General features: G+C 37.6%; 6 protein-coding genes, 2 long non-coding RNA genes and 1 other non-coding gene across 14 annotated transcripts in view; 3 read left to right on the forward strand and 6 right to left on the reverse strand.

Annotated features, from left to right (window-relative positions):
• LOC148732706 (uncharacterized) overlaps positions 1-1306 on the reverse strand; it is a 2011-nt gene extending 705 nt beyond the window's left edge. Inside the window, exons 1-2 of the mRNA XM_088755970.1 lie at positions 1050-1306; positions 1-907 (exon numbers count right to left, since the gene is read on the reverse strand). The exon at positions 1-907 is cut by the window's left edge and continues 705 nt beyond it. Coding sequence (XP_088612096.1) covers positions 1-907; positions 1050-1223 — 1081 coding nt within the window. The 5' untranslated portion in view covers positions 1224-1306. The remainder of the gene's footprint in view (positions 908-1049) is intronic.
• A 19-nt stretch (positions 1307-1325) lies between these two features.
• Positions 1326-10139, forward strand: LOC111325433 (uncharacterized). Of its 6 annotated transcripts, XR_015999658.1 has the most exons (7): positions 1334-1513; positions 2453-2534; positions 4823-6039; positions 6680-7781; positions 9178-9241; positions 9347-9567; positions 10002-10139. It is a non-coding gene; the product is annotated as an uncharacterized LOC111325433 (long non-coding RNA). The 6 variants fall into 6 exon arrangements; XR_015999657.1 differs by lacking the exon at positions 1334-1513 and having other exon boundaries at positions 1920-2534; XR_015999655.1 differs by lacking the exons at positions 9178-9241; positions 9347-9567; positions 10002-10139 and having other exon boundaries at positions 1326-1357; positions 6680-7010.
• On the reverse strand, positions 3719-3791 carry Trnat-cgu (transfer RNA threonine (anticodon CGU)). The gene has a single exon. It is a non-coding gene; the product is annotated as a tRNA-Thr (tRNA).
• Positions 4910-8704, reverse strand: LOC111325415 (glycosylated lysosomal membrane protein B). The gene is made up of 4 exons (XM_022929221.2): positions 8568-8704; positions 7392-7841; positions 6447-6970; positions 4910-5417 (listed from the first exon to the last, which is right to left on the reverse strand). The coding sequence occupies exons 1-4, from the start codon at positions 8664-8666 to the stop codon at positions 5240-5242; spliced, it is 1251 nt and encodes a 416-aa protein (XP_022784956.2). The 5' UTR covers positions 8667-8704; the 3' UTR covers positions 4910-5239.
• On the reverse strand, positions 9749-13765 carry LOC148732708 (zinc finger CCHC domain-containing protein 24-like). The gene is made up of 2 exons (XM_088755983.1): positions 13365-13765; positions 9749-11143 (listed from the first exon to the last, which is right to left on the reverse strand). Exons 1-2 carry the CDS (start codon positions 13377-13379, stop codon positions 10880-10882), a joined length of 279 nt encoding a protein of 92 aa, XP_088612109.1. The 5' UTR covers positions 13380-13765; the 3' UTR covers positions 9749-10879.
• A 1808-nt stretch (positions 13766-15573) lies between these two features.
• Positions 15574-22524, reverse strand: LOC111324724 (peptidyl-prolyl cis-trans isomerase B). Its single transcript, XM_022928350.2, has 6 exons — positions 22180-22524; positions 19676-19789; positions 18924-18984; positions 17564-17596; positions 16419-16603; positions 15574-15765 (listed from the first exon to the last, which is right to left on the reverse strand). Exons 1-6 carry the CDS (start codon positions 22312-22314, stop codon positions 15640-15642), a joined length of 654 nt encoding a protein of 217 aa, XP_022784085.2. The 5' UTR covers positions 22315-22524; the 3' UTR covers positions 15574-15639.
• Positions 22525-22678: 154 nt separating this feature from the next.
• Positions 22679-25339, forward strand: LOC111324733 (peptidyl-prolyl cis-trans isomerase B). Its single transcript, XM_022928362.2, has 5 exons — positions 22679-22963; positions 23566-23626; positions 23720-23752; positions 24078-24262; positions 24883-25339. Exons 1-5 carry the CDS (start codon positions 22754-22756, stop codon positions 25006-25008), a joined length of 615 nt encoding a protein of 204 aa, XP_022784097.2. The 5' UTR covers positions 22679-22753; the 3' UTR covers positions 25009-25339.
• A 529-nt stretch (positions 25340-25868) lies between these two features.
• Positions 25869-27500, reverse strand: part of LOC148732709 (uncharacterized) — a 1816-nt gene continuing 184 nt past the window's right edge. The window contains exons 1-2 of the long non-coding RNA XR_015999668.1: positions 27285-27500; positions 25869-26450 (exon numbers count right to left, since the gene is read on the reverse strand). The exon at positions 27285-27500 is cut by the window's right edge and continues 184 nt beyond it. This is a non-coding gene — a long non-coding RNA (uncharacterized LOC148732709). The remainder of the gene's footprint in view (positions 26451-27284) is intronic.
• Positions 26511-27500, forward strand: part of LOC148732710 (peptidyl-prolyl cis-trans isomerase B-like) — a 9479-nt gene continuing 8489 nt past the window's right edge. The window contains exon 1 of the mRNA XM_022928094.2: positions 26511-27009. Coding sequence (XP_022783829.1) covers positions 26815-27009 — 195 coding nt within the window. The 5' untranslated portion in view covers positions 26511-26814. The remainder of the gene's footprint in view (positions 27010-27500) is intronic.

The raw sequence follows: 27500 nt of genomic DNA on the forward strand, positions 1-27500 counted from the left end.
GCTTCCCAGTTATAAACAGCTGACCCTGGACTTGATGCCAGTAGTGGTGGGATTGTTTTAAACAATAGCCAGCATCTCTCTTTACTAAACAGAACTTAGGGTCTTTAACAGCCTCCTCAATTGTTGAATTGCGATGTGTGTAAGGGCATTTGACTTCAATGATCGCATTGTCATCAACAAGTCCATCTGGTGATGCACCCAAAACACCAGACTTGTGTAGCCAAAGGCCACAATCCTTTACTACTTTCATTGTTAATTTGGTGAAGGCCTTTATTCCTTCTTTCTCGTTAACGACACCCCATCGAACAGCCTGCACTCGAGAGATGTCGTATTCTCCAAGAACACGCTTGATAAGGGAAGGAGTGACTCTTTTTGCTTCAAGAACTGGACCAAAATTGCTAGCAGTCAAACGTCCTTTTCTCACCACATGCCACTCTCCACATTCACGTTGCTCTTTCGTGATCTCACAGACTGATTTCACTTGCTGCTCACTTACTTTCAATTTTTCCAACAAGAAATTTGTATCAAGTCCGCTTTCAACAAACTCTCTCGATAAAATGATTTCTTCGACTGTGGAGATCGGCAGACGATTCTCTTTGTCAGGTTTGGGGCTCAAAAGCCATAACATTCCTGTGAACTCGCCGTATCTCTTCAGCTTGTTCCGTAGCCATTCTCTGTCCTCATCTGTAGTTTTTCGTTTTAGGACTTTAGTTTCTTTGGGTGGATACAGATCTTCTACCGTTTTAACCACCTCGGATGCCTTTTGTTTCTTCCACTGACATTCGATGTCAGTTCTACTTAAGTTGTGGTAGCCATGAAGGAACAGAGCTACAGCGTGACTACACTTTGAACCGCCACGAGGGCACTCGCATTCTGTGGAACGTATTTCGTTTTCTTGAAGATATATCTGCGAAGGAAAGAGAAAAAGAAATATAAGCTTACTTTTCAAGATTTCCTTTAAACGAAGATTCGAAATCACTTAATTTAAATAAGTTTTGGTTTGGCGATGTTAACGGATAGACATCGAGTAATAGAAATTTTACACTTACTGTGACTTTATACGTCGTACTTTTCATGCTCGCTTGCACTGACCCTCTGATAATTCCATCACAATAGCAAAAAGATAGAACGTGTCCAGATTGGTAATGGTTTTCGCCACGGTTTAAAGATTTAGGCTCATCTGAGAAGTATTTTGCGAACGATGTTATCGACAACGCCGCCATGTTAAACACATGTGAGTTTGTTTAGATCCAGCAGAAATGCAACCATGGAAACGTGACGTCAGGGCTTCGGTACTCAACTGCAAAATTTGAAACAGACTTGCGCATAATTTTATGATGAAGCTGCTCACAAGGAGGTAACAAAGGGATACTAAGTTCACGTTGCTGCTGATGTGTCGCTATAGTGTTTACCCTGTTAGCTTGTCTTCTCCTGTGAATTTGTAGTCATATTCTTCAATTTGTTCGAATGAAAATCCAAGAACTTCATAGGTTTTGCATCTGTCGATAAGAAGGTCTGTGATGCTTGACAAAGCCGTAGGTAGTAGTGGTCAAAATTAAAGCATCTTTAAGAAGTTTTCCGGACGCAAGCCAGTGATAAAATATTTGGAGCGGCATTTTCTGTTCAATGCTTCTAGGACGAAGCGACGCCTTGGCGATGTTTGCGCTATGATGTACGAATTCGTCGAATCCGTCAAAAAGTATGAGTACGCAGGCTTCCGGGTGCTGCAAGATATGTTTCCAAATCTCACCATCCAAGTGATCTGAGAGGAAATAGCCGGACTGAATCAGTAGTTACCTTGGACTAAGGTCACTGGCCGAGTTAAATTTCCGAAATTATACGAAGAAAGCAGCCCTAAAATGGCTTTTTTTGGTTTAAAAACTTTATCAAATGCCCAGTCTCTGAGAAGGTTGGTACTACATAATGTCTTGCCGATTCCAGATTGCCCGACAATCATCTCTCTCTTACTTTCAACGTCGAAGTCTTCCAGACTCATTTTTTTTTTCTCGCGCGACCTTGGATAAACTTCGAGTTGCTTCTGTCTGTTTTCAGTAAAGTTCTACGTCGTTCTGTCAGGAATGACCCCAAGCTTTGTGTAAATCTGATCTAGAGTCAAATGTTACAGTTTAATTGCTTTTTCTTCACCTGAAGGACCTGAAAACGGTGATTGGAGTTAAAGTAGTTGAACGATGTCTTCTCTAATTATTTTCTTTGTTTCCTGGATGACTAGAAACAATTTCTTGTCCTTTCCTTCTGACCGGCTGTGGCAACTTGGCTTGAGGGGATTTAGATTAAATGTTAGAAAATTTGAGCGCACCCCACCTATACACACCCCTTAATCAATCACAATAACTAAACTTTATCATTTTATATCAATCGATCCCAATGAAATTGTCATCAAGGATATTAGACTGCATCTCAACAATCACTAAACTCGGGTTTATTTTCCTAGAATATCGTTCTTAAATATGGCTTGCTTGGAAAACAGCGAGGACCGGAAACAACACATTTATCCCCTCTCAAGCTGCCCAACAGTAAGTAATCAAGGAAATACCATGACCACTTGCACTATCTTTTAGAATTTGAGAATCCATAAGCAAAGGTCAACTCAAATTATAAATTTTAAAGAGACTTTCTTATGACACCGTCTGGTCAGATCAGTACTACAAAGCGAAAGGCTCGTAGGTAGACTCGTATTGTCAGTCGTTTGGTCTCAAGATAGCTTCTAGTGAGACTTGCTGTGAGTCTCTTAAGGATGGGGTTAAAGTGTTGAATCCCCGTAACATTTTTGTAGGTATTAGTTTCATTACATCCACTAATTTAATATATTAAAAGGCAACTACCAGCTAATTTGTTTATGCTAAGTTTATTTATATAAAGAAAGAGCACAAACTATTTAGCAAGATACACGAAAAATAATCATCAATAAATATATTAACTTTACATTGCTGTACTTCATCATTTTATGACAATGGCCTTAATCTTGCCTCGACAAAAGAGAGTGGACTTCATATTTTAAACTTCAAAAATGAGAAAACTCTTCTTTTTTCCAGCATGTGTTTTTTTTTTTAATATCCCTGGCATGTACAGGTGTAAAGTAAGCATACCGGTGTAAATGGCATGTACAACACTGCAGGCAAAGAAAATCTTTCTTGAAGGTTGCCTCAGCTGTTAATATTGTGAGATAGCAACAACATAATGTCATTTAAAGCAGCCTACCAAGGTTCACATTCCATGAATAATTATCCTTAACTCTTAAAGTACCCTGCCACTATGAAGTTGGATTATTCAAAATTAAAGTTTGAATTAAAATAAGAATTTTAAAGAAAACTACCAGCTACGGAGGCTGCTCAAACTTCCAACTCATACTTGAATTTAAAAAAATACTTTGGTAGTAATCAAACAACAAATATATATGAAATACATATATATGAACTGCGGTTATGAAACATATATGTGCACGATCCTTCGCAGTAAAGCACTATTTAAACAATAGTGAAAATCAGACCTGAAAAAAATTCAGGCCTGTACGGGATTCGAACCACTGACCTCTGCGATACTAGTGCAGCGCTCTACCAATTGAGCTAACAAGCCAACTGGGAGCAGGCCTTAAAATTAATTCGACATAAACCCGTAGATGATAAATCAAACAACAAATATATATGAAATACATATATATGAACTGTGGTTATGAAACATATCAGACCTGAAAAAATTCAGGCCTGTACGGGATTCGAACCACTGACCTCTGCGATACGAGTGCAGCGCTCTACCAATTGAGCTAACAAGCCAACTGGGAGCAGGCCTTAAAATTAATTCGACATAAACCCGTACATGATAAATCAAACAACAAATATATATGAAATACATATATATGAACTGCGGTTATGAAACGTATCAGACCTGAAAAAATTCAGGCCTGTACGGGATTCGAACCACTGACCTCTGCGATACTAGTGCAGCGCTCTACCAATTGAGCTAACAAGCCAACTGGGAGCAGGCCTTAAAATTAATTCAACATAAACCCGTACATGATAAATCAAACAACAAATATATAATGAAATACATATATATGAACTGCGGTTATGAAACGTATATGCACAGGATCCTTCGCAGTAAAGCACTATTTAAGCAATAGTGAAAATCAGACCTGAAAAAAATTCAGGCCTGTACGGGATTCAAACCACTGACCTCTGCGATACTAGTGCAGCGCTCTACCAATTGAGCTAACAAGCCAACTGGGAGCAGGCCATCAAATTAATTCGACATAAACCCGTAGATGATAAATCAAACAACAAATATATATGAAATACATATATATGAACTGCACATATACGTTTCATAACCGCAGTTCATATATATGTATTTCATATATATTTGTTGTTTGATTTATCATCTATGGGTTTATGTCGAATTAATTTGATAGCCTGCTCCCAGTTGGCTTGTTAGCTCAATTGGTAGAGCGCTGCACTAGTATCGCAGAGGTCAGTGGTTCGAATCCAGTACAGGCCTGAACTTTTTTCAGGTCTGATTTTCACTATTGCTTAAATAGTGCTTTACTGCGAAGGATCGTGCACATATACGTTTGGTAGTAATGTTGTTTAGATGACGAGACTTCAAAGAACTGTTGATAATATTCCCTCTTGTTCATACCACCACAAATTAGGGTGGACAGTTTGAGAAGATATTCTATTTTCATAAAATTCATATCTATTATTGTACTTTTAGAAAAAACAATAAACAAAACCAAGCACTGGTATGGCTTTTCCCATATTCACGTCAGGAATGCATACTAAAACCAATCCTGTTTAATTTTGTACAGCAGTTCCAGGATCTTAACACTGAAAATTATGACCTTACAGAACTGGTAAGTACCAGTACTTCGACACTCAGAAAACAACTGCACACATTACAAAAAAGACTTGAATCATATTTAGCAGCTCAGCATAATTATATAACAACTGGACCCTTTGCATCCTAATATCAGTATGCATATTCTCCATACTGTTCTCTATACAATTTCTTTGGTACTGGCAAGGAGAATTTGTTTAACAATCAAAGCTTCTTAGGTTGGCAATGACTTTCTTTATTCTCGTGATCGTAATGAATGATTCTGCAGTATTACTGTAACAAGAAATTAGATGCTGGTCACTCTTGGGATGTAAAAGATATATATGCCATTATTCATACGGTATGCATAAGAATTTCACACCTTTTAAGAACATTATAATTATTGTTGTCAGTTGATTATGCCGTATGTGGATGTTTCTTTCTTAGCTTTGACCTTCTTGATAACTATGTATATTATGGTGATAAAAATAAGAAGCATGGGAGTGCCAAAGCCAATGAATATAATCAACCACACAAGTGTAGAAAACTCATCTTTGATTGGAGTTCCATAGCCCACCATTGCAGACCTAAAAAAAATATAAAAACCAATGAACAACCAGGATGTAGAATAATCAGGTTCTAGATTACCAGACTACTTGGAGGGAATTAGTATCTAAATGTACTGTATGATGTCACTAAACTCCACACAGCTTTTTAATGAAATTTACTTAATATTTATATGTACTTAAAACTAAATATGGTCCAATCTGCCACCCATGGGGATTGTCAGGGTAACCACTTAATAAGGGTTGACTGCTTAATACAGTTTGACCACTTAATACAGGTTCCTCAGAATAGCAGTCAAATGCAATAGAAAACACCATTTGTCCTAACGTTCTTAAGAAAAAAGATAATCTGCAATCTGAAACATTAAGAACATTGAGCTCAAAGTGCTAACATTGATTTTAGGAGATAAACATGGAATAAATTTGACTTGACAGATAATTCTTAGTTCATGTGACTAGCTCTGGTTTTAAGTGACAGTTTAAAACAGGTGGAAGAATATACAAACAGGTCATTGGGACTCAGTCAAGGTTGAACATGACTGCCTAATACAGGTGACTGTTTGATGGAAGTGAAAATTACAGTACATAAGGGGGAAAATTTTAAGATTTTAACAACCTACTGCTTAACACAGTACACCTTAATGTAGGTTCAAACATATAACCTTCCAACATACGTTTTTTTTTTTTGATGAAATGGACCATTTGTTACAGGCCCTTGTTAAAATGATATTTTTCTTATGGAGTCAAAACTTGTTATCATAGAAAGGTTTTACAAATGGCATAATTATGGAAGTGAAGATTGTGAAACTGGCAAATGGCTTATCACATCTGGAAATATCAACAGATGCTTACAAACTGGAAAGAAAACATCATAAAGCTAGGAGGGAATGCATTTCATGTGAACAAAACAATGCCTTTATCTGGAGGTTTTCCTCAGTTACTGGGGTGACCAGATTATTGTTGTATATGATGTCACAGAGTGACAATAATGCACTTACAAAAAATAACAATATCAATAATAATAACTGTACAGTAAATCAATTGGATTACCATGTGAGATATTTGGAACCTTCATACCAGCCATCTTTTCGTTGTCCAAATGAAATATTCATTTGATTTGTTATGAAGTTTTGTCCACTCAGATGTGAAACTATACTAATGAAGTCTTTACAAGAGGATGATGATGATGGGAGAGATTCACATTGTTGACTGATAAACCGATGCTGATTGCCGAAATATGAAAAAGAAGGGATTTGGTTACTAAGTTTCCTTGACTCTTTCAGGTAGGCCACAGGTTTCCATGCACTATATGATGAACGACCGCTAAGTGTACTGTTGATGACGATGGTTTTAAAAACAGCTGGAGTGTGTTCATCATCAAGAGATTTTTGAGCCGTAACACAAGTGTAACTGTCATCCGTGGAAAATGAGACCAATTCAAATATAAAGCGAATATACTTTTTGTAATAGAGATTTGTTAACCTATCAAGTGTCAGTGTAAAAACTGTCGAATTGCTGGAAAATTGTTGATGAGGCAATATTGACTCTCTGTCATTAACTGCTGATGCATTGCACTGTAGAAACAAAAATAAAAGTTGATTAGTTTTTAATTCAGTAGTAGTGAAGGAGGGAAGGTGCTGTCAAGACAGCAACACGGGTAAAAGGTAGGCCTGTGCCCATTTCCAGGCCTTATAATGTTAGCTTGGAGAATTCAGTAAATTGGATCATCTATTAATCCCCTAGTTCATATCTTTCTTGATTCTCATTTCTTGTCTATTTAATATAATTGTACTAATATGACAAGAAGAAATTCTAAATTGGTCATTACAGTGAGCAACTGCACACCCCTGACCAGACTTAAGTCAACTGATAACGAGTTAGGGATGATGTTTGGTTAGGGGAGGGGTAAGTACCCAGTTGCTCAGATACCTACATTGATCATTATTATTACTATTATCTTTACTATTAACTATAATTATTACTATCATCTATTACCTGGAAAATAACTGTTCCTCCCAACATTTTCCCTCTAAAAGTCGTCACATTGTTTTTGTGATCGACTTTGGGTTCTTCCCACTGTGTTACCTCCTCCTTGAAGCCATGTTTTACAATTTTGCCAATATCTTTCTCAGTGTAATATAGTTCATCTTTTTTATCCTGAAATTCATAAATAGCTGGAATAACAAGTGCAGTGATGTAAAGACTTGGTCGCGTAAACATAATTCCCTTTGTGGAGCTGTTAATCAAGACCTGATTCCAATCAATTGATACATTAACATCTGTAGTGTCAAAGTAAGCTGCAACAATTGTTGGAGAGCCAATGACAGACCAGAGATAGTGCATAGAATTCTTCTCATCTGCACTCTCGGCGATAACATGAATAATGTATGTTGTGTTATTGCACCCTGTTATATTTTTTGGACACGATATGCTTTTGATGGTAATCTGCAAAAAATGAAGAAATTATAGAATACAAAAGAGACATAATGAGAATACAAAAAGACAGAAACAGTTGATTGTAAAAACATTATTCTGCCTTGCACATTTCTTCCTGCTGTCAGTACACATTAACTTTTCTTGGTAATTTTAATAAAAAATTAGCCCTTACCTCCCAGAAGTGATTTACCTGTAAATTCTCCTATAATGGTCATACTCTACCCAGCAAACAGGGAGACTCAACTTATCAAGTAGATCTAACTCCAAATTCTTGTAACCAATATACAAGGAAACGTGTAGACACTTGCAAGGAGAATCAACGATCAGATCTTGGGAGTTAAAGGGTTAAGGGTGACTTCATCTTTTAAACATAACTCCTGCCTATCAGCTTTGTCACTTGTGTGTATAGTCTGTTTTTTCTCGACTGATTTTGCATAATTTTAAAGTTTCTTTTGAAAATTGGCTAACATGTACAAGTAAGACCGTTAGGAGTTACAATTTGCATGTAATATTGTCAAACTGTGCCCCATTTCATGCCCCAACTCTGGGATTCAGATGATTCGTATTTAAACGTTTGTGTAAAATGCTTGTCTATTTATCTAAAGAAGGACTTCTGGCATATCATCTAGGAAAATATGAACAACAAAGCAAATGCAAGCCTTCGTCGATTCAGGACTAGTATGTTTCAAAACACTATCTAGAACAAAGTAAAGTTGCAGTTTATGCCTATGTTACCTTTCTTTGCTGATCCTGAGGCACAGTCGCTAATGATAAACAAAAAAAGGCTACAAAAAATAAAAGAAACCTTCGAAGAAATTCGACACAGTCCGCCATGTTGGGAACTAATCCTCGCGAAACAGGAAGTCATGTGATTGTCATAACCTTTGTCCCATCCTTAGTAGGGTAGTGAGAGGATAGACGGGCAGAGAGGGGTGGCTGATATTTATGTTCATACTTTTAGATGAAAATCCTAATCGACTTGTTATAAAAAGAATGAATCCCTGCGTTATAAAGGGGCGGCACAACAACGCCTTTTTAACAACTGGCCGATGAGTTTTGTTTTTTTTTTACTAATAGAACTTATGAAGAAATGCCTGTTCCTTTTTCGGCGTCAGTTTTTGTCCACATTCAGTTTCAGCAGTTTTCCTGCCGTAAAAATGGCGTCCCCTCCTCCAAAACTGTTGCGAGATTATAATTATTTAACAGTTTTTTTTTCGTGAAATCTGACTAGCTAAGCAGAGGCACATGGATATGTATCGTGAAAATCCGATTTATTTCTAACAATCTATTTTTTATTGTTGATTGTAGCACATCTGTTCAATTGTCGAACTTTATTATCTTTCAGGCAAACGAAATGGTCACTAAATCAGTTATAAACTAGCCTGTACTCCATCTTCTACGAGTTCGAAGTAAGTTACTGCATTACACGAGACTGACAAGTGATTTTCTAACTGTTTGGGGAAAACCCAAAAGCCTTGTACGATTTATGGTTGAACTTGAAAATTTTTTGACAGGTGCATGGCCAATTACATGGGTAGTTCTTTCGTTTCTGTGTGTCTTTCCCCACTTTGACCAGGCCGAGGTGATCTGTTCATACCTTACTGATAGGAAGCACCAAGAAAAGATTCAACCAAATAACTATAAACAATACTTCAGCTGCAATTGGTAGCCCGTTTCTAGTGCGGTCTCTCATTTGCCTGCCGGAAGAGGGGAAGGCATTCAACAAAGACGAACGGTATGTATGAAATGGCATGCAATCTAAAGGGCGGCATGGACAGAGGTGAACAAAGAAGGTCCTGAGTCGAAGAATTCTCACTGAGCCGTGTTTTTTTTTTGTTTTCGTAGTCTCTCCCTCTTTATCCGTCCCACCTCCTATGCACCTCTAGATCTGAAAAAAATGAGACAACTCCAACACGAAAAGTCAGCCGGTTGAGTTTCATGTGCAGTGTCATCATCCTCATCTTCCAAAACTGTTTGGTTTTTTTTTCTCTATTTGATTTTAAATAAAAAAATCTCTACAATATATTTGCATTACACCGCAAAACTGCACGTGCTTATCTAGTGGGAAGTGTTGGGTTACTTTTATAAATTACAAAAGGTTATTATAAGTATTACGATTTATGATCAAGAGGAAAGAACGATTATTATGTCTATACCTTTGTTTATTAGGAAAATGATGAGACAAAGTTTGAGTATCTATTACGAAAACATTTTGCCTTTCAATGAATGGATATCAACATGGTCTCGCAGGCCGCTTCTTGTTCCAGAAGCTAAAACAACATATTCTGACTACTGTTCTTACACAAGAAGAAACGGTTTTGCCCCAACACACCGTGGAATTAACTTCCAGATCTTAGATTCATTCTTGAAAATGATTGAAATCGTTGTTTAATGCTCGTTTAAAGTCTTCACGTATTGGACAATACAGAGAAAATGAAGGCGTATGCATCTAGTGGAGGTCGATTGAAATCGACTAAGGAAAACGGATAGCTAAAGCAGAACAGTTTTCTCTAGTATCAATGTGCTGCGAACAAAATGAGACAATGGGTTCACTTTTGCACCACTAGGCACTCCGAAGTATTCAGTGACGAAATATTTTAGGGAATTAGGTATCAGTAATTATTGTTAATCGTACAGAATGTTTCTAAACTTGGGCACAGGACGACATCCGATGGATTGGAAGCCTTATTTGACCTTATTTTTGAGTAGCTCTTACACTTTCTCAATAGTAAATGCGGTCCTACAATAACTGACCACTATTCCACTGAAATAAATACGTTATTTACTAAAAACTCCCAGAAAAAATTCTAAAATAATATTAAACTGTCAATTCAACGTAATTACCAGTATTCTTTAAAATTTTATAGTGAACGACCCTGTACTGTTTAAATGTTTTAAAAGAATCCAATCAACTTCCGAATGTTTAAGTCAAGCGTTTTTAAATTTGAGAGAAATTCAAGAGTTTCATCGTTGTCATTTGAAAATCAGTTGATGCATGTCGTCCAGAAATTATGATAAATCAAGGAGTGCGCCCAGGCTACAGCTCTTCAGTGGTAACGGTCACGATCCCCACAGAAGTGACCGAGTCTTTTGCATTTTTCACACAAGTGCTGAGGGTGGTGCTTAGTGATATCCCCCTTGTCCAGCCCGTCAGGTTTATGAAGCGGACGCTGCGTGTGAGGGTACACCACAATGTTACAATTCTGACACTGCTGACCAGTGTTGGCCCAACTGTTGGCGCTCATCCACCCGCGGTTACACTCAGGACAATTGTATTCTCCAAAACATCGCCTACCCCCTTGGTATGGTGTCTGTCGTATATAAACAAAAGTATGTGTAGATAAGACCTTAATACGTTACTTTCATTCCGTGCTCTTCTTGCAAACAGGTTATTCAACAAATAACAAACAGGTTATTCGACAGAGGCAATATTGCCTCTGTCAATATGAGGCAATATTGACAGAGAGTCAATATTGCCTCATCAACAATTTTCCAGCAATTCGACAGTTTTTACACTGACACTTGATAGGTTAACAAATCTCTATTACAAAAAGTATATTCGCTTTATATTTGAATTGGTCTCATTTTCCACGGATGACAGTTACACTTGTGTTACGGCTCTAATTCGGGTCAATTTTTAAAACTCAACTTGCTCACTTGATTAGGGAACCGTATATAGAACATACTAATAAACACTAAAAAACTCCCTTAAATTGGTGTAAGATATAAGCAGAAAGACATGACATATCATTAAATACATTGTAGCCACCTTTTCAACCGTCAAGTGATAACTGGCCGACCGAAGAAGAGGCTGTTTCTACAGTGACTTTGCTAAAATTAGTCAGGAAAACTTGATCAAAAGAATTTTTTGTCTTAATGAAATCCTTTTTATTTTGATTTGATCTCGTCTGGAAATGTACCTTTTTTGTCAAGAAAAAGAGCAACCGAGAGCAGGGGGCTCCTGCCGAGAGCTAATATTAATAACCTGTTTGGTTACAATGAATATATGAAGTTCATATATTTTGAACTGCGGTATTAGATACGTATGATGCACGATCCTCGCAGTAGAGAGTGCTATTTATGCAATGATTTGTCATCACAGGTTTATTACGAATCAAATTAACGGCCTGCTCCCAGTTGGCTTGTTAGCTCAATTGCGGGTAGAGCGCTGCACTCAGTATCGCAGTGGTCAGTGGTTCGAATCCCGTACAGGCCTGATTTTTTTTCAGGTCTGATATTCGCTTATGCATAAATAGCGCTCTCTACTGCGAGGATCGTGCATCATACGTATCTAATACCGCAGTTCAAAATATATGAACTTCATATATTCATTGTATCTGATTTATCATTACGGGTTTATTACGAATCAACTTAACGACCTGCTCCCAGTTGGCTTGTTAGCTCAATTGGTAGAGCGCTGCATTAGTATCGCAAAGGTCAGTGGTTCGAATCCCGTACAGGCCTGATTTTTTTCAGGTCTGAGTTTCGCTATTGCATAAATAGCGCTCTCTACTGCGAGGATCGTGCATCATACGAATAACCTGTTTGTTCATCAAAGAAAGCTTTTTTCGCCTGGAGGAATTTTTTCAGTCTACGATCGTTTCTAGTCTTATTCCTCTAATTACTTAAGAGTCTTGATCTGTGATTCTTAGCTCTTGTTGACTGTCAGGCTTCACTTAGCCTTTCTCGGTGGATGCTTCTACATCCTACTGCCGATGTTAAAGCAAGCTTGCCTTAGTAATTTCTAAAGTTGTCAGAGGGCTGTCGTATCTCTGTGCTGGCCTCTAATTGACAATTATTCGCCGAAGGCGAGGTGAATATCGTCGAATAATCCCCGAGACGAAGTCGAGGGGATTATTCGACAATATTCACCGAACCTGAGGCGAATAATTGTTTTAGGATAATTTCAGAGCTGAACAACTGAGAAATCTCTAAAATCATAACATTTTAGTAGCATTTATTAACATTTTGGTTGAACATTTTATATAAACCGCGCGGAGCGGTTTATAGCGTTATAGCGTCATATAAGGAACCGCTCGACCGATCAGAATGACGTCAGCTTTAACGTTACCATGGTCATGGGATTTGCCCGCGGGGGATCGTACTCGTCATTTTGTTCTAAATTAAGTAATTTTCTTTTCAAGGTTTTCATTTCGAAATGGGTTTTATTATGTCTTGTACCATCTGTCAAAGTGATAATATGTTCTTCCTGTCGGCTGCCGATGAAACAGCGTTTTCTTCGTGTATGATCTTCAGTCAGTCGGGAATACGGAGGTGACATTTCACCTAATCAGCTAATATCGAATTGCTTGGTTCCTCGGTCACTAGACTTTACTAAGTTCGGTTATAGCATTGCATTATCGTTAAGCAATCTATGCACAATTGTAATTGAAAAACATCAGAATACTTAAGGCAAATTAGACATAACGATTTGAAAGCGACTCCTCCTCCGAGTTCCCAATTAAACACACTGCATTATTCCCCAACCTAATTGACTTGTCTCAAAGCCCTAATTTTTGCTTTAGCACTTACCTTTCTACTCGACATACTTCAATGTTGATATACCAAGAGTTCAGAATTTAAGTGATTATAAAAAAGCACAAAACCCTCGCACACAGAATCGGTGAAATTACCCTGAGTTAATGCAGAACTGTGTAAATACACAAGCCTCCTTAAAGTGGCAATTATCCAATGGGAAGCCATCTACTGACCGGAAATGTTTACAGGTACACGAATTGTCCAATCATAAATAGGGAGACCTATATTTCTCAGAAAGGTCATGAATTCTAAGAAACTTTCTCTGCAAGCCATTTAGTTCCAGGTCATTCGGCAAAGCCTCATATTTCAGACTCCTTGCATATTCCAGCATATTGCAGAATGTCGATTGTATGAAAAACAAGCAAGAAATTCGATGTAGAAAGGAGATTACAACTTTTTCCCCCACAAAGTGGAAAGGGACGACTGTTTCTTCAGGAATTCTTTCTTTTTCGTGAATTTGAGTATTTATCGTTTTGGTAGCAGATCAAGGTGCTAGTGAGATAAAAGAAAATTGTTTGTGGATACTGGCTAGTAACGACGGGAAAAGGATACGTATTCCTCTGCACAACAGGACTTTTTAAATGGAAAACACCAGAATACTGACAGCTTGTCGGCCAAATATATATGGTATTGGTCTTTTGTTAGACAACAATCAAAAGTCTTTTCGGTATATTGGAGAAATTGCGTTATCATATGTTAGCGAGGAGACACGACACAGTAATTGCTTTTAATACTATAAAACCACGTCGTATTAGTCTTGATCGCCGGTTTATACCAACCAAACATTCTCATTCAAGTTAAGAAAGCAACAGAGACAGCCATGAAGGCTTCTACTATGAGCTTCTATTCTTCAACTATGAGGATATTATGCATAATAAAGTCTTGTTCGAGACTTAAATAGCCAACAACGATGTGCTCAAGTTCGCACGCCATGCAGAACTGATAGATTATGCAAGACTGATAGATTATCTTGTTGTTGTCGGTGTACGCAGGCCGACCATCGACTCAACACAAACGCCGGAGCTTTTACGTTGCTTTCCACAAAGGGACCATAAAGATTTTCCCTTCCCTGGAGACGTGGTTTTCTTTTGTCAGCCGGAAGGATACAGTACGGTGTCAAAGAAATTTTCTCTCCGTGAGGCGAACTCGTTTGCGTTTACATTGACTGAGAAAGACTCTGGTAGGGTCCGCTATGGGATTTGTGTCAATGTTTTTCGTCCTTGTTCGAATTTCAACAACAACGAGCGAAGCGATTGCAAAGAGACTTTGCTGACAGTTCGGAAAAGGTCTCGAAGCAACCACAACAAGCGGAATTTTTGTATGAGTCTCACATCTTTGTACATCTCGTTTCGCATTATCCGTTCTTCCCACCATTCAGGGAGCGCCTGTTTTACCTTCGAAAAATGATCGACTCGAGAACTGGAATTAACAGAAAATGTGACAAGAACGACAACATCATACCAGACTTAAATAGCTGGCCTGTTTTTACTCGTACAGGGGACCAAAGAGCAAGTCATTTGGCTCGAGATATGGAAGAAGTGGAGACGTGGATTCAGCGCCTGTTTCTTGCACAAGCACCCGTTCCCGGGAAAACTCGTGTTGAGGTTGAACTTCATTCGCCTGAGATTTATTCTCCTTCGACCTTTGCAATGCCAGAATCGAACCGATTTTCGCTTGTAGACTTCCCCATTCACATTCCTCTGAACTTCTTGGAGTGGAGACTTGTTTGAAAGTCTTACGTGTATTTTACTCGAACACAAGGTTGTGATCCAGTTTAGAGATTACAATGCCTTGACCATGAGCGTCATAGCACTAACCTCCCTCCTTTATCCACTGGAGTACATGTTTCCCATCATTCCCTTACTGCCGACATGCATGCACAGTGCAGAACAACTCCTACTTGCCCCAACACCTTTAGTGATTGGTGTACCAGCAAGTTTCTTTCGATACAAGTTAGAAGGATTTCAGATGCCAAGTGATTGTCTGGGTGGTTGATTTGGATTTGGATTTGGATTACACGTGGTAATCCACCATTGAATCTACTCGTACACCAAGTTTGGCTTATCTGAGTGACAAGAAAGGTAACTCATCTGTCAATGGACAATCGAAATAACGAAGACACAACATTGGATTTCTTCATAATCACTGGGATGAAAATAATGTACTGGAATTTGCATGATGCCGGAACAAAAAGCACTCAAAATCAAATTCACAACTGTATTTTATTACAAACCCCGGCGCATTACAAAACACACTTAAGTAACAAGGATTATTGATCTTCCTTTTCCACGTTGAAGGGCTTATCGACCTCAATTATACCGCAGTCTGCGATCTTCACTTCTTTCTTTGGAGTACTTCCGTCCACTTCTACATTTTCTGCTTTGCGTACTACATCCTATAAAGTTTATCATAGGAACAGTACATTTACTTTTAGTGACTATTTTGCGAGTGCAGGGTAAGTTTCGCTCTATGATTCTGACCAATAGGAGCCCTTAGTTACTTGTATTTAGGATATTTGATGTGTCAGAATATAGAGAGAGTAGTTTACCCTCGTAAGATGTCATTACAAGGCAGGGATTCTAGATATCAGTGACACAGTTGACTACAGAGTATCCACTTTGGTATCAGAATTTAACTTTCCAAGTGTGACTCAAATATGTTTCTTCAGTTCTGGGATTAGTAAAAACTAACAAAAGAATTAGAAAAAATGGCGAGATTAACGGATAAATTCTTAAGTTTGATCACAATTTAGATATCTCACTGGCCAAAAAATTCTACCCTTCACGAGCTTATTCCTTAGCAATTTGGGCGAATTTTTTTCCAAACAGTTTAGGTATAGTAAAGGCGAAAAACTCTGAATCAATGTACCTCAGGGGAGGGGTATGTGGGCATTCGTTCAGATACTGACATCCGCCTAAAGCTCTAAACTTGAAAGAGTACAAACCCTGGATTGTCCTCTTTTTTCTTTTGTTTTGTTTTTTTCATTTATGAAAGAGTGAATAAAGAAATTGAATAATAAAAAACAAAAGTACATGTTTCTGAACTCACCATTCCTTCAATAACTTTACCAAACACAACATGTTTGCCATCTAACCAGCTAGTTTTTACAGTTGTGATGAAGAACTGAGAGCCATTGGTATCTTTACCAGCATTAGCCATACTCAGCCAGCCTGGACCATAGTGCTTCAGCTTAAAGTTCTCGTCATCAAATCTTTCACCATAGATGCTTTTGCCTGATTGATATATAACTAATTATTATATTTCTCATAAGTTTCATTTGGAAAAATATTCCAGACAGAGAAAAAGATTACAAGGGCCCTTAAAGGTCCAATAATTGTAGGACTGGGTGGGATGGAGTTGGGGGAAAGAGTAGGAAGGGTACAAAAGGGTGATGTGGGGTATACCCTCAGTGGACTAATCTTCATATCAACCCCCATTTTGTAACCAATGTCCTCACAGATGTCTCATTGTCATGCTTTATAGCAACCATCATAGTTGAAAGCGTTGAAAATTTAGTCTCTAAATTTGGCACAGTGTACCAAATTATTTCATCTTCCAATAGGTTTAACTTAGAACATCTTTTGGGTTTTCCACACAAAGTTCTGCTTGAACTTTCTTTGGAGAGGAGTATGATGAATGACGATAAATAAGGACATTTGCTATCAGATGCAATTATTAACTGAATGATGTACGATTATTAAGTCTAAAAGCTCGTCAAACATGACTATTAATGATTTAGTCATGATTAATAGCCGTACTTTCCATGATTATTAATCACAATAAAACACTCCTTGTGACTAATAATCGTATATGAAGTCCTTTGCGATTAAAAATCTTAAATTTAGGACTTCACAATAAATAATTGTTGAGTTTTTCGCTCCAAAAATTAAAAATCACTCCAGAAATGAATAAACGCCTGTTCCAACCTTCCCAATTCCAATTCAACCTGGAAACAGTGGACAGGAAGAGCCACCTTGCAGGGTGTCTAATACTAAATTATTATTATGATTATGATTATGATTATGATGATGATGATGAGGATGATGATGATGATGATGATGATGATTATTATTATTATTATGTCCAACTCCCCTTTTGAAAGAGGGAAGAGGGAAGACTGAAGTGCTATTATTCTGGATCCTTCTCATTAATTTCACTTTCAGATTTCCAACTAGTGGTGCTATCAGCCTTACCTCCAGTCCCATCTCCTCTTGTGAAGTCTCCCCCTATAAAAAACCAAAAAAAAAAAAACATTTCTTATGCTTTTATAAAAGCATGATTTCCATTACATAGCTATAGAACTGCCAAATGCCTGTTGTGTGTACCATGATTTTGTTGGTTCTATGGAAAATGTGCCCACTATAAGCAGTCTCTCTTTCCTTGCATAATTAACTCAGAAATTCCACTGAGATCAGCAATAACAATCCACAACCCCAGCATATTTATATGTCATGCAAAAGATGATAATCACAGTAATGCTTACGACAAATACCGTATTTACCCATGTATAATACACACCCATGTATAATGCACCCCCTTGTTTTTAGCCTAATTTATCAGAAAAAAAAGTTTTTCACAGCAAAAAAGACAAGTTAAATATTCGTACAATTATTTATTAAGACAACAAGAATAAGAAATTTACTATACCAGTAACATCAATATCTCTTGCTACTTAGTTATTTATGACATTATTGATATCAAACTTTAGGACTTCAAGTGAGGTGTAGCTAATTTGACGATTCCATGACCCAGTAAATATCATGAGTGAGCAACAATATGTCTGAAAAGTATTGAAGATTTTGTGTCATATCGTTGCATTTTTAGAATTTTCAAACTAACACCATGCAATGTTCTGGCCGCAAAGTCAAGTAAACAACAATATAACCATGATGAATTCCACTGTGTGTGCTTTGTACACGTAAGAAATTTGTGCGTTTTTCGCTTATAACAGCAAATAAAGAACTGCTTTAAATAAAGCTTTTCTCCTGAAATATTTCTTGCTCACTTTCTTCTTGCTTCTCATTGAAAAATTCCATGTAACATGAGATCTCTTCACACACAGCCAAATTTGCACGTTCACTTGGGAATTGGATCCATGTGCCTGTTTTGCTGTGAGTGTGACACTTGCGAAAATATTTAGTGATTTTTGTCTTTCCTCTTGATTTTAGAGTAAAAACTTAATATGCACCTATAATTTTTAATTGAAAATAAGTTATTTAATCAAAGCTTAAAATGTGCTACTTTTTTTGTTGTGTTTTTAACATATGCAAATTAGGACGTGCGTGACAAACAATGGAATCCATGTATAATACACACCGCGATTTTGATGGTTATTTTTGTAGGAAAAAAGTGCGTATTATACAAGGGTAAATACAGTAAGCCTTGAAAAAAATTAACAAGTGTACTTTGTTATGGGGAGAGCCCTTCCATCAATTTGCTTAATTAAAATGTATAATTTTTTGATGGCTAAAGGTTCTTCCTAGTTAGAAGTAATATACAAATCTGTGCTCTAGGAGATTAAACAAAGCATATGAAAGTTATAAAATTTATCACCTTGAATCATAAAATCTTTAATTATCCTATGAAATTTACTTCCTTTGTAGCCAAATCCTTTCTGGAAAAAAGAGAAAAAAAATCCTATTTCACTAAAACATTATACCAAAATAAGCCCATTAGTTATGGAAACCCTTTAAATCCTACGAGTGACCAAGACAAATCTTCCCCTTACAATAACCATACAAAATCAAGCAGGCAAGTGAAAGGAATAAAGATAAAAAATGTCAATTAGGGGATTACTAATAAATCCAATACCAGTTTATCAAAGCTAACACCATAGAAATTATACAGTTGCCACTAAGGACAATTACTAAATGAGATCTTGGGAGTGAAAGGGTTAAGTTTTGACATAACCCTTTTGTAAGACTTCTCCATTCCCAGGAAAGTCTCTCTAAGCCTTATTTGTACTACTACATTAATTTGTTTGAGGTTCTAACAAATTCATGTTGTTTTTACTTGGGTATTATTTCCATCTCAGTGTTTTAGGAATTGATGCAAAAGGCCTATGTAGTAAAACAAAGTGATAACCTTTTATTCTCTTGAAAAACCCACATCAGTGACAAATAACTCTACTTTGCTTTAAATAATTCCCCCCTCTGAACTTAAGCTTATAATTTTCATTTTTGAGAAAAAAAAAAACATCTTGTTCAATAGCTGCTGTTGGATCACAATGAGAAAAAACCAATGGGGAATTGCAAGTGGAACCATTAGGATATGAAAACCTTTTCTCAGGTTGAGTAAATGTTTACCTCTCCAGATGCTAAAACTGCAAAATTCTTGGTGGTTTTTGGCACAGTTTTCCCAAAAAGACCAATCACAATTCTCCCCAACTTTTCATCGCCATGTGTGATGTCAAAATAAACCTACAGTTTTAAACAAATGTAGCAATAAAAATAATTTTGCAGGGAACCAGATCCAGAGGACACTTGGCAGTAATAAAGGCTGATAGTTTCGAAAGAAACTGTTTGGGGCTGCGTTGGTGGGAGTAACGAAATAATTTGGATATATCAACAAGGTTGAAATGGTAAGTTGGCCACCGTAATGATTACAAAAGCTGATGTTTCGAGCGTTAGCCCTTCGTCGGAGCAAATAGAGGAATTGTGGGTTGTGTGTGCTTTTAAAGGTAGAAAATGGAGCTACATTATTGGTGGGAACATGGCAATGAGAAAAACACGAATAAATTAGTGGAATGAAAAGCGTTCGTTGATCCCTGTGGGATTTAGACTGTCGGTTTGAAAGATGAGCTTTTGTTCAAGAGTTTTATGGCTTTCTGTGCTACCTAAGTGTAAGGAAAGACTGCAGATTGCCATATGTTGCTTAGAATGATTAGGTAAATTAAAATGTCTAGGGACTGGTTTCGATGTGTCCTTGTCATTCTTTTCTACGTCTCGAAGGTGTTCTCGGAATCGGTCACCTAGTCTTCTGCCTGTTTCACCCATGTATATCTTTTTGCAATAAGTGCAAGTTATGCAATAGATTACATTGGCGGAGGTGAACGTGAAGTGATCAGTCATCTTAATGGATCGTTTAGGTCCTGATATTTTATCAGTGTTGTGAATGAAAGGACACGTTCTGCATCGTGCACGAGCGCATTTTAAAGTGCCTGGTTGGTCATTAGTCTGGCACTTTTAAATGCACTTTACAGAAAGCCGTAAAACTCTTGAACAAAAGCTCATCTTTCAAACCGGCAGTCTAAATCCCACAGGGATCAACAAATGCTTTTCATTCCACTAATTTATTCGTGTTTTTCTCATTGCCATGTTCCCACCAATAACGTAGCTCCATTTTCTGCCTTTAAAAGCACACACAACCCACAATTCCTCTATTCGCTCCGACGAAGGGCTAACGCTCGAAAAGTCAGCTTTTGTAATCGTTACGGTGGCCAATTTACCATTTCAACTTTGTTGATATATTCAAATTACTTGGCAGTAATGTTTTCGTTGTGATATATGCTCTTCAACTTGGGTTATAACTGTTGGAAGAGTAACAAAGGGGAGGGGGGGGAGGTACTTGATCCTGCTTCACATATAAATTAAAGAAAATTTCATGCACCACGTGCACTTTAAACAGCATTTCATGTGTTACCATTCATGGGTCATGTCTATTTCAGGTCGGTAAATCATGCCTCATGCTAAAAATGAAAGTCACAAATCATACTTATTTCTATTCATGAATCACACTTGGCCTTAATTGTAAAAACACTTTGTCACCCTCTGTTGGCTTTTGATTCCACAACTATTGCAATGGGTCACAAGAGATGTTTGAGAGATTACAATAAATCTTCAAAACTAGAGTAAGGCTCTCAAATCAAGAGCTAGTTTTGAGTACTATGTGACTTTCAGCCAAGTAAGTAACTTTTCATGCAGGTTCCCTCCACCTCACATCATCCTGAAGGGGTGGTCTTAGATGAGACGAGTGATGGGCCGGGGGGGGGGGTACTACTCCCTTATAAGGGCTTAATGGGGACATGCAGCCAGCCAGGATATGTTTTTCGAGATTTTTGTCTTAAACAGGGTATCAAATTTATCATTTTTTGTCTTAATCAGGGTATCAATTTATCAATTTTTGTCTTAAACAGGATATCTTTTCTTGGAAGATAAACAGCAAAATTTTTACAAGCTCTAATTTTAATTAAAATATTGAATTCCGTTGATTTTGGCATTGATACCAGGCACATTAAATGTCTTAAACAGGGTATCAAAAATCGGAATTCTGTCTTAAACAGGGTAGGAAAATCAGCGATATTTGTCTTAAACAGGGTCAGGGTATGAGAGGCCGTGCCGCACCTCCCCACTCAGGAATATATCGAGTACCCTCCTCCCCCCCTGGGGTGATGGGGTACATATATAAGGAGGTAAAATCAAATGGGCCGGGGGACGCCCGTAAAGGAAGACATCAATAAATCTCCAGAGGAAACCATCTCTAATATATGGTATAAGCTTATTTCTCTCAGTTCCCTTATTTGCCTTTACCTCTGCCTCTATATCAACAAATACTGATTGATCTTTTAGCCCATGAAAAACTACCATTACTATTAAAAAAGTATACTGTTATTGAATTACAAAATGCATGCGAGTTGAAAATAGTAACATCAATTCATCAGATTTGCGTCAGAGTTTAAGATGAGTGAGTGAACTCTGATATCGTTTCTTCTGTAGACAATGCCTTCTTTGCATCCCTGACGGCCAAAAGCCTAAACATCACTCAGCGTAAAGTACTGAATTAACTAAACAGCAATGGAGTATGTACTCACTTTTTGCGTGACTAATGGACCTTTCTTCGTCTTCCCAGCTTGCGAATCGTCCGGTAAAAGGAGGAAAACCAACGCACAAATAACAAATGTAACTACTGCGGCAATTTTCATGATTCTGAGGGCACGAAAACTCATTCAATCCTCCTAGCTATGCAACCTTGGGACGATGGAGAAAGTTGCAGTGATGCTTTGCGCGAGTAAGAACCGGAAGTGTGGAGGAAAAGCAGATATTAGACCGTAATTCAAATGACTTTCACTGAAGTTATCATGTCAATTTTTTATTATATAAAACATTTAAGGAAACAGACTAGCAAATGAGTAAACAAATATTTCATTAAGTATGGGTAGGCCGTTTAAATTACCGAGGACTGCAAAAAATCACTGCCCCGTTTACCCATGAATAGAACAAATACCAGTTCTCCTCGACCTTCCATTGTACAAAGCCTGGACAGTTGTCGAGATACTATTGGTTGTAAACAACCTGGAATACTATTGGTCCACGCTCGATTATCTCTCCTCATTTAAATCTCTGAAGTTCAATCTTCTGGTGCCGTATTCACGAAAAGCTAACGAAATGGAAATGGCTCGATTCGTATTATTTTTTGTGGCTATGGCGTGTGCGTGCTTCGGCGCTAAAGCCAATAAAGACGAGGTTCTTGTTACTAAGAAGGTGTACTTTGACATCGAGATTGGAGGCAAAAAAGAAGGAAGAATCGTGATTGGGTTATTTGGAAAAGTGGTTCCCAAGACTGCGGAAAATTTCCATGCACTTGCAACCCACGAGGTAAAGTTAAGTTTAGTACAAAGACTCAAAATATGTTTTTAGTTCATAACGTGTGAGGCTGCGATACTATAACACTCAAAGCACACAGAATTTTACTCATTAGTCGTGACTGTAAAGAACTAGTTTTTATATAGCTTGTATGAATGGAAAAATTGATCTGCCCAGAGTTTACTTGTTATTGAGCCTTTGACGTGAAAATTGCGATTATTCAATTAAAGAACGTTGCCCTCCCTAATTCAGAGATTTTCACTATGGTTCTCCAGCTCTTTCTCTCTGGCAGCATGAGGATGAGAGATCCTGGGAACAATAATGATAATGAGCCAATATTTTGCACTGTAATTATACATTAAGCTCTGTATATACACACTGTTAATTACTCAGCTGACTGTGCCATCATTATGTCTAAATTGTCTGTGTCTTAGTAGAATTAATTAAAGTTAAAAGCATGATAACCCATGTCAACATTTTTCAACAGAAGCTGTTTAAGGGATACTTAGTTTGCAATGCCATGTTGCACAACTTGATAAGATTTAAGTGTATTGTAGTTGTAGTAAATGTAAAACTATTCAATAACAAGTACAATTTTTATTTCCTCTATGCAGAAAGGCTTTGGATACAAGGGTAGCATTTTCCACCGTGTCATTAAAGATTTTATGATTCAAGGTAGTTATTTTTTTTTTTTCAAACTATACCGTTCATTGTCAGTGTGGTTACAATAGGGCATAAGTACTGATTTATACTTGATACTTGATATAGGTGGTGATTTCACAAACAGGGATGGAACTGGAGGTAGGTTGAATAATTTTTTAAAAATTAATATACATTTAAACTTAATTTGTTTGAATAAAAGAAAACCATGAGACAATGTAAAGTATAATTGCATGTATATCTATTATGTGCCCACTCCCCCACTTCATCAGGGAATCCCCCTGATCTCCATGTAGCTTGAGCTAGCTTAATCTTTTGGTTAAAGTAAATTTACAGGTCCTTTTTTTTGAAAGTGGTGTTATAATAACATAATATTTATGGAATACCACCCATAATATCTCTACAATAATGTAAGACAAGTCTTACAACATTGATTGTCTTAAATGTATTTTAACATGTGTGTTAGGTAAAAGCATCTATGGGGATCGTTTCAAAGATGAGAACTTTAAGCTGAGTCATTATGGTCCAGGCTGGCTGAGTATGGCTAATGCGGGTAAAGATACCAATGGCTCGCAGTTCTTTATCACAACAGTAAAAACTCCCTGGCTGGATGGACGGCATGTGGTGTTTGGGAAAGTGTTGGAAGGCATGGTATGAAATGTTTTGATATATAGTGTACTGTCTCCATTTCCAAAGTAGTATGAAAGTAGCCATGATTTTGATACTTCAAACTACTGAGAAAAATTTTAAAGAGACTGGCCACAAATTATGGATCTGAAGAAATGGCATGTTTTGTTGAAAACTCACCATTTCACATCTCAGGGTGTTGATTGCAACAATTTTTCCTCTTGCCATGTCACACAGGGCTCAAGACCACTGAAATCAAATTTCCATTTATGAAAAACACAACAATTAGGCTTAAATTAAGGGGTGTATGATTAACTTAATGGCATTGAATATTTTGAAAGATAGTTTTAAAGTGTCAATGTTGTTAAATGGATGAAAATTTTTTTCACCAAGCTGGTTCAGTTTGTAAAAGAGGCGAGGTAGAGAAAAAAGAGTATTTGAAGAGGACCCAGCTGATTCTTATTTTGACTTTTCCCAATGACCTCCCTCCTTTTCACTTTCAGCACTGCACACTGTTGCACTCCATTAACTAACTGAATACTTGAAATAGACTGTTCATTTTACTTGCAAGCTGAATTTGCTTTTAGCCTGAAATCTGTCTTTGCTTTGAATTGTTACATGCAGTATTATATCTTCTATACCAGGATGTTGTCAGAACCATAGAGAAGACAAAAACAAATTCCCGTGACCAACCAGCAAATGAAGTCAAAGTTGCCGACTGTGGTTCACTTGAAGTAAAACAACCATTTCTAGTTAAAACAGGGGAATAGCTATGCATCATACTTGTAGCTTGGTATTTTTGTGTTGTGCAGATTTTTTGAGTTGTTGTTGCAATCTTTCAGAAGTCATGTAAGTGTGCAGACCATAATGGAAATTAACTCTTAAGGTGTTGCATCCTTAATCATCATGTAAAATTCTCTGCAGAAATGTTCTTATGTATCAGGTTGTTGTAAAATTCCACAATTTTTTTATGCCTCTAATGACTGTGGTGGATTGATTTACATCATGGCTAGCACCTATTGTTACTATTTTCATCAATAGAAGCCCTCAGAGGGATTTCTATTTCTTGGAAACATGGAATAAAATTTGTTCCTGAGCCAACATTGTTTGATTCCATATGAGAATAGTTTGAACAGTTCTGATCTACCTCAAGGTTGAAAGCAATCAGTAACCTGCCTTCCTGATTTCCTCTAATCACCTCAGAATAATACTTTCTGAACACCTGAAGTACTTGACTATTTCCCTCGATGCAGGCTCTCTTTTTTTTTAAAGATTGTGTTCAAAATAAGGAACTTGACGCGGAGAAAGCTATTCAAATGGCTGATCCATTCACAAGTCGCACACTCGTCAAGATTACTTTTTAAAAACTCAAAGAAGTGCAACCTGCAATTGGGGCAATTGATATTAACCCCAGATCCCTTCTGAAAAGCACTAACTTGATAAATGTCTTTTAAATCTATGTACAGTAGCTAAGGCACGTAAAGAATGGTATCATCATGCTCTCAAACCCAATGATCCTTTCCAACTTCACCTGCAAACTCCAAATATAATGAACGAAGAGGGTGGGTACCAAGTGGGGCCCCTGATCCTGTTTCACGCACGAGTATTAGAAAAATTTATGAGTCGCGTACACGAATCATATACGTACTTTAATTAGCATTCATGAGCCACGAATTAAAGGGAAATCTTGAAATTTGCATGAAATACGAAAAAAAAAAAAAAAAAAATTCACGTGTCACATCACGCTTTACGTATTAAAATCCTTACCACCCTTCGGGCGGGTTAGGCCATTCCCTGCTCTTTAGGAGGGTACAACGGATTTCAAGCCAGGTCTCCATTACAGCGTAAGTTAGAGTTTGATGTGGTTACTCAGTATGGCTTTCAGTTTGACTCTCGTCACATAGCCTGGAGAACAGGCGTGTCCATTTTTTTTTCGCGTTTTTGAACGAACAGCGGGAAGGTACTCCTCTCGCGCGTGACTCGCGCTTCGCGCATGCCTCTATCCGCCTCAAAAGCGCAAAATAAAATGACGCCTTTTTCGCAGGCTATTCTTCACATTACACCCACAATGTCGTCTCGTAGGGGTTCATTTTAACAGGATGAAAGTAGAGAGGGTTGTGCCGCATTTTCCTGACTAGTTTCTTTGTAATACTCTTCTTTCGTGACACAGCTGTTGAATCAGTCCCCAGGGACGTCAATCGGAGAGTGGTTTCTGAAGGAACAAAATAACTAATTTTTAACAAAGCAGGTCCATGAAGATGTCAGAATGACCAAATGAAAGTGACTCAGACATATGCACTTAAATATACACTTTGCATTCGGTTTCGAAAAATTTTAACACCGCTCGCAGATTTTGCAAAAAGGGAGAGAAAAAAGATGAGAACAATCTCCATTGACAAATAATTACACAGAAGGTCATTGATCAGCTAGCGCCTACGTGGCAGTGAATTTGAGACCATCAAACGTGCACTTATCGTGTAGCTCAATTCCAATCAACCGCAGCATAGAGAACTAGTTGTCTTTACTCGTCTTTCCACCGAACTGCAGCGATTAGTTGTCAGACGTCCCAGTTCAAGATGATCTCCTTCATTTTAGCCGTTTGTTTCGTAAACACTCTTTCTGCCAGCACGGATTCCGATGCTTTGGTTACAAGCAAAGCATACCTTGACATCAGTATTGGAGACAAAAATGCAGGAAGGATAGTTATAGGGTTATTTGGTAAAACAACCCCTAAGACTGTCAAAAATTTTGAGGCTCTGGCTTCACACGAGGTAGGTAAAAACTATTTTGGCTCGGAAAGCATGAGATATTGTATTTTTTCGGAGAGAGCGTATAGCCAAACAATTTCGTCTCGGAGGTGATTGTCATAGCGAAGTGCGAGTCAGAATATTTTGCTGCCAGTACCCCTATCTTTCCTTCTTGTATAAAATATACAAAATTGTTTATGTCGCATGAACTCTGAATTGAACTCGCAAAATATTAGAAGTAAAATGCGGCGCTCTATCTCCTTGTCAGGGCAAATTTTTCGGTTTCAAACTCGACGCACCTTAAATGCTAGACAAAGGCCTTTGTGGAAGACATTTGATTGGGAGCACCATAGTCGAGGTCAAGCGCGTTCTTTTTTCTCCATTTGCCCAACCGCCGAATCTTGTGCTGTTAAACTTTTGCACTACCCATTAAAAAGAAAAAGGTCGCTCGATCGCCTCTTGTAATAGTAAAGTGCAGCTTAAGACAAGTACCTTTGTTTGTGTACGGATGACGG

The sequence above is a fragment of the Stylophora pistillata genome, chromosome 4 (genome assembly GCF_964205215.1).
Source record: "Stylophora pistillata chromosome 4, jaStyPist1.2, whole genome shotgun sequence".
Taxonomy (NCBI): domain Eukaryota; kingdom Metazoa; phylum Cnidaria; class Anthozoa; order Scleractinia; family Pocilloporidae; genus Stylophora; species Stylophora pistillata.